This window comes from Hydra vulgaris, chromosome 04 (assembly GCF_038396675.1).
Source record: "Hydra vulgaris chromosome 04, alternate assembly HydraT2T_AEP".
NCBI classification, from domain to species: Eukaryota; Metazoa; Cnidaria; class Hydrozoa; order Anthoathecata; family Hydridae; genus Hydra; species Hydra vulgaris.
This window is the reverse complement of record NC_088923.1, coordinates 29485540-29499074: the sequence shown is the minus strand read 5'-3', so window position 1 is coordinate 29499074 and position 13535 is coordinate 29485540. Positions and strand designations below refer to the sequence as shown.

Genomic DNA, 13535 nt, shown 5'->3' with positions numbered 1-13535 from the left:
ATTGAGAAATGCAGAACAGGCTTTAGTGTCAGTAGGGTCAGTGATGTTGTAGGGTCAGTGAGTCGAGCCATTCAGTATTTAACCAATAACAACAATATTGGCAGAAGGGTAAAGAGAGAGAGGATGGTCAATTTGATCAGAAATTACATCTAAAAGAGTGCATTCTTGGGAAGAAGGAGAACAATAAAAAACAAAGAGAAAGGTGATGAAAGAAAGAATGAAGAAGAACTAGCGGAAGCACATGAAGGAATGGTCAAAGGATTTGAACCTGATTTCACGAAAAATAGGTGAATTGATGTCTATGTATATCCCCAAGTCAAGCATGTGACTATTGGAGTTTTTGCAAATCAAATGATAGTACCCATCAACACTGAGATCAGAAGAAGAATAGCAGAATTTAAATTAGTCTCACTAAGAGCAAGCAACTCTGGTGAATTTTGCAAGAGGTAAGATTCAACCGATGAAAGGTTTCTTCGCAGACCATGAATATTAGTAAAAAGTATATTAAAACAGTTAGGTGGTGGGGATGGTTTTTTATGTTTATTATTTTAGGTTATTTTTGCCATGTTTTAAGTTTAAAGAGAACTTGACTCATTCATAAATAGAGCAAGATCTCCTAAGCAATGAGCTATGCAATTTTCTCATTCCTGTTAATTAACCCTAAGTCGTAAAATAGGGCTCCTTATGCAGCCTCAACAAACACCAACCTCACCAAAAGCATTAACAGGGACACCATCAACATGGTACTGTTAATACTCTAATACTTTGCAGCTGTTAATGGAAGCAGCCTCTCTAAGAGCTACCACAGAGTTCAGGAAACCATACTACCAGTCGGACTCAGGACCATTAAATTGAGTTTTAGAGCTGTACCATCATTAGGAGATAACAGGAAGAGTTGCATAGCCACTATCAAGGAGGCACAAACAAAAACCTATGAGAAGAGTCAAGAAGATCCAGCATTCATCATCCTAGGCAGGAAACAATGTAATGCAGGTTTACATCTATGTCAGCCTAATAGATGAAGAAGAGGTTCAAGGCTGGTCAACAGAATTATTCTGCTTTCCCCTAAAGTAAAGACCAAGGCAGCGGATTTTTATGTTGGAGTTTATTTCTCCCAGCCTTTGCCTAAAAAAGCACACTCTACAAGGCAGCAGGGCATGGTACTGTACAACAGGGCATGGTACTGTACAGCAGGGCTGGTAGTACTGGGTTACATAATACCAGTAGCAGGGTGATCATAATGATCCTAAACCTGACTTGACCTGGAGTAATTAAAAGAACCTACTTCCTGCAAACAGTACCTCAAAACATCGGGCATAATATTTTGGAAATGCATTAAGAAAAATATTACATCTAACAAAATACTAGAGATAAGAGTGTAGGTTTTATTGTTGGAGTGTTTAGTTAGGTAATCACACCACATCAAAACAGATTCAAACATTTAAACAGGACATTCAAACATTTAAACAGAAAACATAAAGTAATTTATGAGTGAGTAAACACCGTACCAGAGGTTCAGACAGAGCGCAAACATACAAATTAACATAAACAGACAACACAAACGTACTGATTAATTTTAATTAATACTTTCAATATTCAGTGATTTATGCACTAGTCACTATTCAGTGACTTTCTTTAACTTATCCATTTATTTCTAAAAAATTTGCAGTTTTGATTTTTTAACATTTGAACCTTTTTTTAAAAGTTTTTTGTTTTTTTTTGTTTTAAAAAATGTCATAGTACCTCATTTATTTTAGAAGTTCTTAAAAGATAAACTTGGCTGGACACCAGAGTATTCACTAGACAAGGTATAAAGTTTTTTTAATTTAAGTTTCTAAATTCTTTCAGTGAAAAACCATGATGATCAACCAAGAGCAGATCTGTTCTTGGACCTGCTTCACTTGGTCATTCTGGTAAATTTAAGAATTTAGTTATTGATCCATTTGTTTCACTTGGTCGTTTTGATAAATTTAAGACTTTTAAGTTTTAAAAAATGTTTTAATCTAGTTTATAAATACTTGATAACTTTCAGAACCAAACGCATTTTAAAAAATAAAAAAATTATTTGTAATAGCAAAACACATTCATGTTAAATAGCTCCATTGGTTAAATTCTTTGGTACCTCTGCGCAGCAACCTTCTTTGTCAATGTTTGTGTTTCGGAGTTATAAAAAGATCTTTAAAACATTTTAACAGTTTTTTTAATTCGTTGCTGATTGTGTTTTCCATGCTTTGAATACTTTTCTATAAATTCTAAGTAAACTATTTAAAATGACTTAATTACTTTGTGTTTTTTTAATGGCACAAATTAAAATTCTGTTTTTACACATTTTATTTGTTTGTCATTAATGTCTTGCTTAATCTACCTTATAACTTAAAATAAAAAGTAATGATTTTTAATCTGCATTTTTAATCTCTGTATGAGTTCAATTTGAACTATAATCTTAGCATGTAAGATACTACCAATTATTCTTGTAACAATACCTTTAAAAGTATTCTAAAAAGTTCTAGGTGATAACAACCTAGAATGTTTCTAATATGTTTATCTAAAATAGATTTTATGATTTATAGCAAGTTTCATAGCATTTTTTATTTCTTGCTACTTTTTAAAAATCTATCCATAGCAGTCTATTTTTCACAGATGGTACTTTTAAAGAAATAAGATGGTAACCAGTATAAATAAAAAATAATAATAATAAAAATGATAATGTTCTTTTTATAAAGAAGTAAACAAATGTATTAACTAATTTATAAACTGTTTTTAAAAGCATTAGTAATTAAATTATAACTAAACAGTTTTATTAATATAAAAGAAATCAAAATTAACTGCAAAGCAAATGAAACGTCGATATGTTTAAATAGAAGTACAAAAAAAAAAAAAGATTATATCATATTGGAAAAATGCCTTTTGGTTAGATGAATGAAAATATAAACTCGTTTCATTGAATTAAGTCTAGAAAGTATGGCAAAAAAAGAGGAAAAGTATTAAAATTTAGTTGTTTGCAAGGTACTTTAAAGCATGGAAGATGAAATTTATGTGATGCTTTGGAGTTTTGGGAATGGGAAAATTGATATTTATTGTTGACAAAACAGATGCTTCTTTTTTTGTTTTTCTTTTTTTTTTTGCCTTTTTTCTTAATCTGTATTTGAAACAGAAGTTCTAAAAAAGCACAAAAAAAGTGCATTCCTCCGTTGCTATGTGTGTTGCTATGACCTTTTTTCTAAACTTAGGATTAAAACAACAAATGTTAGACAAAAAGAAACATTGTTTTTTTTGCAGATTAAAAATCTTTAGACTCCTTACTTAATCTTACTCGACCTTATAACTTAAAGTAAAAAGTAGAATTTATAGTAGACATTGAAAAGTAAGATTTTATATATACAGTATTGGACAAAACATTTGCAACCAACATCGAACAATGCTAAAAAGTGTTCCTAATTTTACATGTCTTAAAAACGAAACAAACTATACTACCACAGCAAACAGTTCAGGAGCCTGGAGTCATAGCATGCCATGACATGAGCAATCAGCTGACAGGTGACAGCACACAGGCAGAATTTCGTTGACAAGTGCCATTTTGCAGCGGAAAAAACAAGTGCAACTTTTTTGGTTTGTTTCATTTTCTTAAGTCTGGTCCGTGTCAACATCACGGAAGTTTTTTAATAATTAAAGGAAGTACCCAGAAGCATGCAGAAGCTTCCAGAAGTTTCCAGAAGAAGCATCTGGAAGCATCCAGTAGCATCCAGAAATATCCAGAAACATTCAGAAGCATCCAGACGCATCCAGAAGCATCGAAAAGTAGCATCTAGAATCTTGCAGAACAGGTTCACACAGGTTCATTTTACTATATAAGAGACATGTAAATCGACATGTAATTCAGTCAGTATATGGAAGTCAATCAGTCAGTATTATCAAGACATTTTATCGAAGTGAGTTTTATCAAAGTGTTTTATCGAAGAACATCAATACAAGAAGTGAAATACAACAAGTGTTTTGTTAGATCAATACAGTCCACATCCAACCAAGACGTTGTGTTCCACAGAGCATTATTGTATCATCACAAGGTAAATGTAACACGGTAAGCCTTGAGAAGCGTGATTATTTATTTTTATTATTTTTATGACTTCAAGTGCAAAAATGGCTCCCGACAGTCTTGGATTGGAACTAAGAAAGAAAATTATTGGCAATTACGTAAGTGGAATGTCACAAAAAAGTATTTGTGATAAATATCGCGTGAAAAAATGGACCGTATCAAGACTATGTTTCAAATATCGTTCTACGGGGAAGTTGGCAGCAGATAACAAAGGTGGAAGACCGCGTTCCACCACTTCTAGAGAGGATTCTATGATCGTCAAATCCGTCAAGAAGGATCCCTGGATATCATCAGTCGAGATACAAAAGCAATTAGAGCTGCTTGTATCGGACCGAACAATCAGACGACATGCTGTTGAAGCCGGATTGTTTTCTCGACGCCCTGCAAAGAAACCGCTGATTTCATTAAAAAACCAGAAGAAAAGACTCCTGTTTGCTTCATCTCATATTGACTGGAATGTGCAGAAATGGCGAACTGTCCTCTTCAGTGATGAATCGAAGTTCAACATCATTGGGAGCGATGGCATTTGCCGTGTACGTCGAACGGCCGGAAAATGCCTTGATTTACGTTACTGCCATAAGAACATGAAGCAGGGTGGAGGCAATGTAATGGTCTGGGGGTGTTTTTCTGCTAACGGTCTAGGTCCAATACATCGAAACAATGTTATAATGGACCGATTCATGTAAAAAAATATCCTGAAAGATGTTATGTTACCTCATGCTGAATGGAATATGCCAATAAAATGGGTTTTTTAGCAAGACAACGATCCGAAACACACTGCAAAAGTAGTTAAGCAGTGGTTTCAAGACAACCACCTATCGGTAATGGATTGGCCGCCTCAATCTCTGGATCTCAACCCTATCGAGAACCTGTGGGAGATCGTCAACCGCAGAATTAATCGTGAAGGTGTTTGTAATAAGTACAACTGGCCTAGGCAGCGATTCCACAAAGTCTCATTGATCACCTGATCGAATCTATGCCTCAAAGATGCAAGGCTATGATCGACAACAAAGGATTCGCTACGAAATATTGATAGCGAAATACAGCTTGGTCAACATTTTGTCGAGTTGCACTTGTTTTGTCCAGAAGGAAATCAACTTTTTTTTAATACTTTTGATTAATTTATTAATTTTCGTGTACAAATAATGAACTTTGTGATGAATAAAACTTGGAAAACTTTGTCTCTAAACAGTTACATAGTTATTTCTCTAAATTGAAAAAATGCAGCACTTTTATATAAAGAAACTAAAATAGCATTATTTGGTTGCACTCGTTTTGTCCAATACTGTATATACTATATATATATATATATATATATATATATATATATATATATATATATATATATATATATATATATATATATATATATATATATATATATATATACTTAAATTTTAGAAAAAACAACTTTTAATGTAACTTAAAGTTTCATGCCTATCGGCAATCATCAGCCATGAAGTACAAAATCAAAAATATAAAAACCGTTTAAAAAAACCGTTTCGAACTTCTCATTTAAACAAAGCTTACAAATTTTTGACGCAGGATTGTATGATTTACAGCATTTAATAATACTCCATTTGATTAAAGTTGTGAAATTGTTTTCTTTTAATCCCCATACTTCCTTAGACAACTCAGTGTCATTTTTGTATTTTTTTATGTTAAAAGATTTTTGATGGTTTGCATATCGTAGCTTAAATGAGGTTTCCCTTATCCCAATGTACACTTTATCATTGTATTGAGGTTTATTTGAGCTTACGGTGGCTTGGTAAACAATGTTATTAGACAAGCAATTGCTGTTCACTGGACAAAGAGATTTTTTAATGCAATTGCAGGCTTTTTTTGATAATTTTACATCACCATATAAAACATTTTTGTTGTGTGAGTTAATGATAGATTTGATGTTTGGCATACAGGAGTAGCTTATCTTAATTGTGTTTCTGTTAAATATTTTGTGTAGTTTGTAGTTTGTAGGAAAATGCTTGTCAATTAGGGTTAAAAAGCGTTGACCAATTTTGCTTGTAAAATTTTTACTAAATGGAGGATTGTACCAGATTATGTTTCGTTTGTGGTTATTTTTTGGAACATTTTTTGTGCTTGGTTTATATGTCAACTTATAAGTGTATCCCGATTGCTTTAATGCCTCTTCATAAAGGTGTGTCGATTTATTAAAAATAACTTCACTTGATGAGTTGGCAGACAATCTTAGCTCGATTTTTTTGGAAGATTATTTATTATGCTAGGTGGATGGTTGGAATCAGCATGCACATAGTTTAGGTTATTTTCAGGCTTGCAGTATGGCATTTAAGCTATGTTATGCAAACCATCAAAAATCTTTTAACATAAAAAAATACAAAAACGACATTGAGTTGTCTAAGGAAGTATGGGGATTAAAAGAAAACAATTTCACAACTTCAATTAAATTGAGTATTATTAAATGCTGTAAATCATACAATCCTGCGTCAAAAGTTTTTAAGCTTATATTATTTTACAAAGGAAACAATCTACTAAACAAAAGAGGCAAGTTAGTCTCTAAATGCAGAAACAAAAATAAATTTCTCCTTTCATTATTTGATGGCGGAGATTAGTTTTCCATTACGTCTTCTTGTACTATAACGTCACAACTCATTCTACCGTAGTTTGTAATTTTTAAACGGTTTTTTATATTTTTGATTTTGTACTTCATGGCTGATGATTGCCGATAGGCATGAAACTTCCATTTAAGTTCCATTAAAAGTTGTTTTTTCTAAAATTTAAGTATAAAACGCTCTGTTTTTGAAAAAATATATATTTTCTTAAATATTGAGCACTCTACAACGATCAAGAGTTTAGTGTTTATCACTAAATCATACAACTACAATATATATATATATATATATATATATATATATATATATATATATATATATATATATATATATATATATATATATATATATATATATATATATATATATATATATATATATATATATATATATATACAATAGGTTGCCAAATTATTAGGGACACTTTATTTTTTAAGTAATTTTAAAGTGTAAACTACTTTAATGAATAAATACACATCTTGTAGTTATTTTTTTATTTTTTTTATTGTTAGAGAGCTTAATTTAGAATATAAAACAACATAATTACTTATTCATAGCTATTTATTTTTTTATAAAAAGTTTTAACATAACAAATAAGGTAATAATCTAAATATTTTGTAATGCCACTCTTTGCTACAATAATGGCTTTCAGGCATTGGGGCATGCTTTCTATGCAGACTTTTGCATTGTGTTGGAGGGAGGGGAGCACTGGGGTTGCTATAACTCTCCTAAAAGGGTTTCTATCAATTGCTGCTTGGTAGTGATGATTTCTTTGGTAATTTCTCATTTTGTGAACTCCCATAGATTTTCTATGGGGTTCATATCAGGTAAATTCCCTGGCCATGGCAAAACACGAACTTTTTTTTCAGTTAGAAATGCTGTAACACCTCTAGCTTTATGGCATGGTGCTGAGTTATGCATGAACATATACTCTTTATTACCAGGGAACCATTCTTGGACCTAGGAGCCTGTTTTCCAGTACTCGCTTGTACTGGTCCTGCCTCATGGTCCTTTCCACAATGTAAAGGCCCATACCCTTGGCTGAGATCACAGACCACAACATAATACTCACAGGATGTTTAACCTTTTCCAAAAGGCAGTCCTGGTGGAATTTTTCTCCTGGGCATTGTCAAACAAACGAACTTTTGTCCATCAAAATTTGAAATGTTGATTTGTCCAAGAAGCAGACCTGTAAAACATTTCAAAGATATTGTAAAGTTATTAACCTTAAATTTTTCTGGTTTCTTACAATATTATAAATTATATTTACTCTACTCCAGTCTTCAATAGTCATATATTTTCTAGCCCATTCTAGTCGCTTTTTTTTCCTAGTTTCAGTTAAATGTGGTTTTGTGGTTGGAGAATGACCCATTAAATTCTCTTCAGCCATCTCTGAACCATCCTTTTGGAGGCGTTAATTCCTTCATTGTTTATCATTGTAGCTAGTTGAGTCACACTTTTTTTTTTTTTAAGACAGATGTCTCTAATTTTACGGTAACAACATGGAGTAGTGATTCTTTTTCTGCCACTTTTGCTGACACGGTCTGGTTCTAGAGGCAAATTTGTATCAAGTCTTCTTTTAATTCGGCTTACTACTGACTTTGAAGCACTTGCAATTGCTGCTATCTCTCTCTGAGAATGTGTAGAATGAAGAAGTAAGGTTTTTACTTCCCTACTTTTTCTAGGGGTTAAGTCTGCAGACTTGCTTATATTAAAAAAAATCAATAAGATGTGAGAATGGTTACAAGTCAGGATTTATGCATTAAAATTAGCAAAAATAATAAATTATTAACTATAACTAATTGAACTATTAACCAATATTTAGGTTTCAATAGTTCTGAACTCGAAAAACTTGCAAAAAATTGTTCCAAAAATTAATAATTGGAATCAATTTTGAACTTACTCCAACCACACTTTTCAATAATTGACAGCTAATTGAGTAATAACCTAACTATTTGACTGATAGAGTAGACTGACACAGTAGACTGAGATATATATATATATATATATATATATATATATATATATATATATATATATATATATATATATATATCAAAAAATTATTATTAACCTAATCAATAAACATTTTTCATCACTTTTTATGATTATTTCTTTATCTATAACCCCTCGAAATAGTTATTTAACCAAATACCAGTAAAATGAGTTACAGCTATACAAAAAAACTTTGAAAAAACCATAAAAATTTTAGACAAAAAAAATGTCAAAATCTTAGAAAATTAAAAAAAAAAACCTAACCTGTAATTGTTCAGTAAATACAAGCATTATTCCCAAACACACTGAACAGAGTTTATATTGGTCTATCCAAGTGATGAAACTATGTAAAACAATTTTTTTTTAATTCATCATTAAAGTAAATGTTTTCAACACTACACAGCTTTTTAAATCATACATGGAGTGGATTTGCACCAATGAATTTCCTCATACTTATTATAATTTAGCTTTAATCAGATGGCTTTCTCAATTTTTGTGAAACTTTTTATTTTTTTCATAGGACTGACTGAAAAATTAGAAAGAAAATAAATTGCAAAAATATATATTTAAATATGTATTTACATAAAACTTTTTTGAAACCTGGAAAAACTAAAAGTTGAAAGAAATATCCGGAATATTAGATTTTTTTTTCAAATTCAAAGGAATTACTTTGAAAAAAGTAATTCCTGGAAAAATGTTTCTCTTTAATTTTGTTTCTCCTGATTTGATTTTTTTATCTCTAAAAATTTCTTGTTTGTTCTTGTACGTTTGGTTGTTTAAGACCACTACAGACAAGGAGGCTACTTAATTGTGGTTACAATCCTCTCTCAAACAATGCATTTAGTAAAATCAAAAATAAGTTTTCTTATTTTTTGTTCTTTGTCCATTTGTTATTAATATTTAAAATCTAAAACAGCAATAACATGTCCATATTGGTTTCTCACAGCAAACGTTTATAAAAACTGAGAACAAAATTAAAACATTTGAATTGCTGCATTTTTATAGGTAGAATTATGAAAAAATAAAATAATAAAAAAAACTTTTTCAAATTTCTGTTTTTCAAAGTTAATATTTTTGGTTAAGATAATTTTTTCGTATATCTAAGCAAAGATATAAATCCACAAATTTTTACATCTTGCATCCTTTAAAGACATGAGTTGCATTTTGGGTATGTTCTTTAAGTTGTTTTTAAAAGTTAATAGATCGCTACCAAGTAAGAGAAGTACAACACGGTAACACGGGTAACTGTATGAAAATAACTTGTTACAAAAAGTTCACCCGTCAAATAAGCTTGCAACATTTGTTTAAACAACACAGTAAATTTATTGCTAGCAATCCTGAAACTGTTTACAGAGACTAGGAAAAAAATGTTAAAAGTTTTTAAATTGTTTCATGATCAAGAATTCTTTCTTAGAATGAACAATATCCCAAGTCCTGATGAAGCTGTTGCAAATGATGTTAAATACCACTTGAAGTGTTGGGTAACAGCGCAGAGATCTGTTAATTTGACAACAACTAAAGAAGAAATTCAAGAATTGGATGACATTGGATATGTTATTGCAGATTTAGAAATCATTAGTTTAGTCGATTTAAACTTAAAAGATGGTTTTTCTATGGGTATAAACAACATCAATAAAACTTACAATAACTTAATTGGGAATAGTGGCCTGACTGAGGTAAATTATAAACATTACTTAATAATACTCAAGAAAATGTGCTAGGAATAACTTTTTTACGACCTCCGTGCCGTAAAAAATCCGAACAGCTTTGCTCTAGCTAATACCAAGCTAAGGTGGTAGATACCCTTAAAAACAATCCGGATTATTAAGCCACAATTTTCAAGGCAGCAAAAATATTTCTGAAAGAAGTCCTGCAGCAGAGAAAATGAAAGTTTGACGGAAATTTCATTGGTTTTAATACTCCAGCGTCTTTGATTTCTTTGCTAAGATGGGTGATACTTGGACTAAAAAAAAATGTAAACTCAAGTTATGTTGAAAAAAACCCATTAATAACCATGTTGATAACACTTCACAAATTATTGTAAAGGCAGCAAAAACCAAGAAGCAAATCTCACATTGCTCAAAAGCAGAAAATGATTTTAGAGATGTCACTAAAACACCTTTTTCAGTTGGCCTCAGATTACATGTGCATAAAGAAACCTGTAATAAGAAGCTGGTGTTTTAAAGATTGTAAATGGTTTAATAAACACTGTTATTGAAAACATGTCAACAAATCAATGCCGTGTACTTTGCTATTGATAATATTGACTTTAAGAACGACACTGCTGACAGAAAATCTGAATTTCATTGAACAACATATGTTGCATTTCAAAAGTATTCTAATGCTAAAGAAAATATGCTCAAAATACAGCGTACAAAGTATTCTACATTTGAACATGCACCTGTCCATCTAACTCATAGTTGCGCTATACCAAATCCACCCGATGAAAACTTTTAAAGTTTTGAGTCTCCACGTTCATTTGTCAATCTTTCTTCATCTTGCATCAAAGATCGAATTTGGGCATTTTTTAATGTGATCGACAAGAAATTTAAATTATCAACATGGAGTGCTCCTTACTTTCAGATATTCCTACATCTATGGTAACACAGAGTCTGCTAATACATCCAGGTACATCAACATGTACTGCCGATACATGCAGGTACACTGACTAATTAGAGCAACCTTTTCACTGCTTAAAAGCTTGTTCAGGGAATTAACGTTGCCATCACAGGGAGTAAAAAAAGCCAGTGTGACCCTTGACCTTCAGCTCTATTCAAAATGCATGCAGCTGCAACAGAACGATGAGATCACAGAAAATTTCTTTTTTTTGACTTAGGGAACTACATATTGTATTTGCTTTTTTAAAAGTTATTGGAAAGTACATTATTAGAAGTGGACTAGATCAGATATTGATAGAAGCCTAGAAACAGGTGTTTATGGCCCCACTTTCCTTGGACAGATTCTTGAAGGGAAACATGAAATGTTGTATTGAAGCATTCATGGTTTTTCACCTATCCTTAAACAAATTATACTTGGATAGTTTCTTGCTTCTTCACCAGAGGTTTGTGATTTAATGAAAAAGCATGCGCAAGAACTCCCACCAATAATTGACAAGGAGTTTGCACAAGGAAGCTTTGAGTAAATGCATGTTTCCAATCAAATACTATTCTAGAAAAATGCAAGAATTTTGACGACACATTAGTTCAACAAGGCTTGTTTTTGCGCAACTTTATGTTAATGCATGAGATATTGCTTCAGTTTGTTTAAACATCTGATAGAATCATTGGATACTTCATCTTTCTTCGTTTGATGCAATGATCCCCTACTTAATTATACACGTCTTTCACCACTGTATCTTGCTACAATGATTGAACTGAAAAAAAAAAAATTACCTCCTGGCAATATCTTAAGAAAAATTTCAACGTCAACAAGTAAGAAATTCTTTTCTGCAATTTTGGTTCTAATTATGCCTTAGGTAACAGGAGGGGTGATTGTGGTCTTACACAAATTACCTTATTGTTCCTGCTTAAATTCCATTCCCAAGATCTTTTGTGAAAAAAAAACATTGGATCACAATTTTGCAAACAGGCATTACCAACTTGCAGGATCTACAAATGAAAGAATTTCATCTATTGTAAACAAAGTCATTGATGCATTTGATGCATTTGGCATTAACTTAAAACAAAATCAGATGTTTTTTAATTTTGTGTCCAAAGCCATTTTACTGAAAGAAGTAGCAGGCGAATTATTCATTATGGAAAGACGGGAGAAGAGCTCTATCGTTTTTTTGTTTCTGAGAGATTAATAGGAGACATCTATATGGTCGCCAATGAAGATGAGAAATCTGAGAACATTCCAAAATCAGGCCAAAGTTGCAAAAGATAAGTAATAAAGTAATTCAACTAAATAAAGAGCGCCTCTTATGATCTAGTTTTCTACTTAGTGCAAGAAAATGCCCAGAGTTTGATTTGGAAAAAAAAGCATCCGTAGCTATGAGTTTTCAGTACCAAAATCGATGTTTACTCAAGATGGCCATCCATTGCTCACATCTGATAAAGAAAAAGTTCTGCATGAAGTAGAAGACTTCATGCAGAATTTTTTCTGCATGAAGTAGAATTTTTTCAGAGAAGTCATCTAATTGTTGATGTATTTCTGCTTCTTGTGTGGTAATCTTTAATCAAAAAGATTAGAGATTACCACACAAGAAGAAGGAATACATCAACAATCATTACTGATGACATGACCTTGGTCAATAAAGTTCATAAAGATGATAGTATTAAAACTTGGAAGGTAACGCTTATGTTATTTATTGTCTTCAGTATTGTTTTAATTCAATCATATCACATGTACAACCCTCGGAATTAGGGTCGGCATTCGGCAATGCTGACCTGAAAGTGTTTAAGGTAGGCAAAAGATTGCCGACCTCGTTTCTATGTTTTAAGGTCAGATCTTTGTATCAAATAATTTTTGCCGATCTCAAAAAGATTGGGATCTGCAAATTATTGCCAACCTCATTTTTCCTAATTCCGGGGGTTGCATGTATTGTTCACTGTAAAAACTGTGTATGTAGAATTGATAAGTTAGCTGACATATGTATGACTTATAGTAATACTCATATTTGTTATATTATTTAGGGCTTTGCTGCAAAATTTATTTGCATGCTTAGAAATCTCAAAACTGCAATGAAATAAGATTAGTTTTTGACAGATACATGGAATAGTCATTAAAGTCTAGAACAAGAAAAAAACACACCTCTTACAATGAAATTAAATACAAGGTAACTGATGACTCTATAATTTGTAATAAGTCACTAAAGCAGTTATTGTGGCACATTGAAACCAAGCAAGCTCTTACCGAAT

The 13535-nt window shown here is 31.6% G+C and overlaps 1 protein-coding gene across 1 annotated transcript in view; it reads left to right on the top strand.

Moving 5' to 3' along the window:
* LOC100215220 (flap endonuclease GEN homolog 1) overlaps positions 1–13535 on the top strand; it is a 91905-nt gene that overhangs the window by 34770 nt on the left and 43600 nt on the right. The window contains exon 5 of the mRNA XM_065796008.1: positions 1758–1808. Within this exon, the coding sequence (XP_065652080.1) occupies positions 1758–1808 (51 nt within the window). The remainder of the gene's footprint in view (positions 1–1757; positions 1809–13535) is intronic.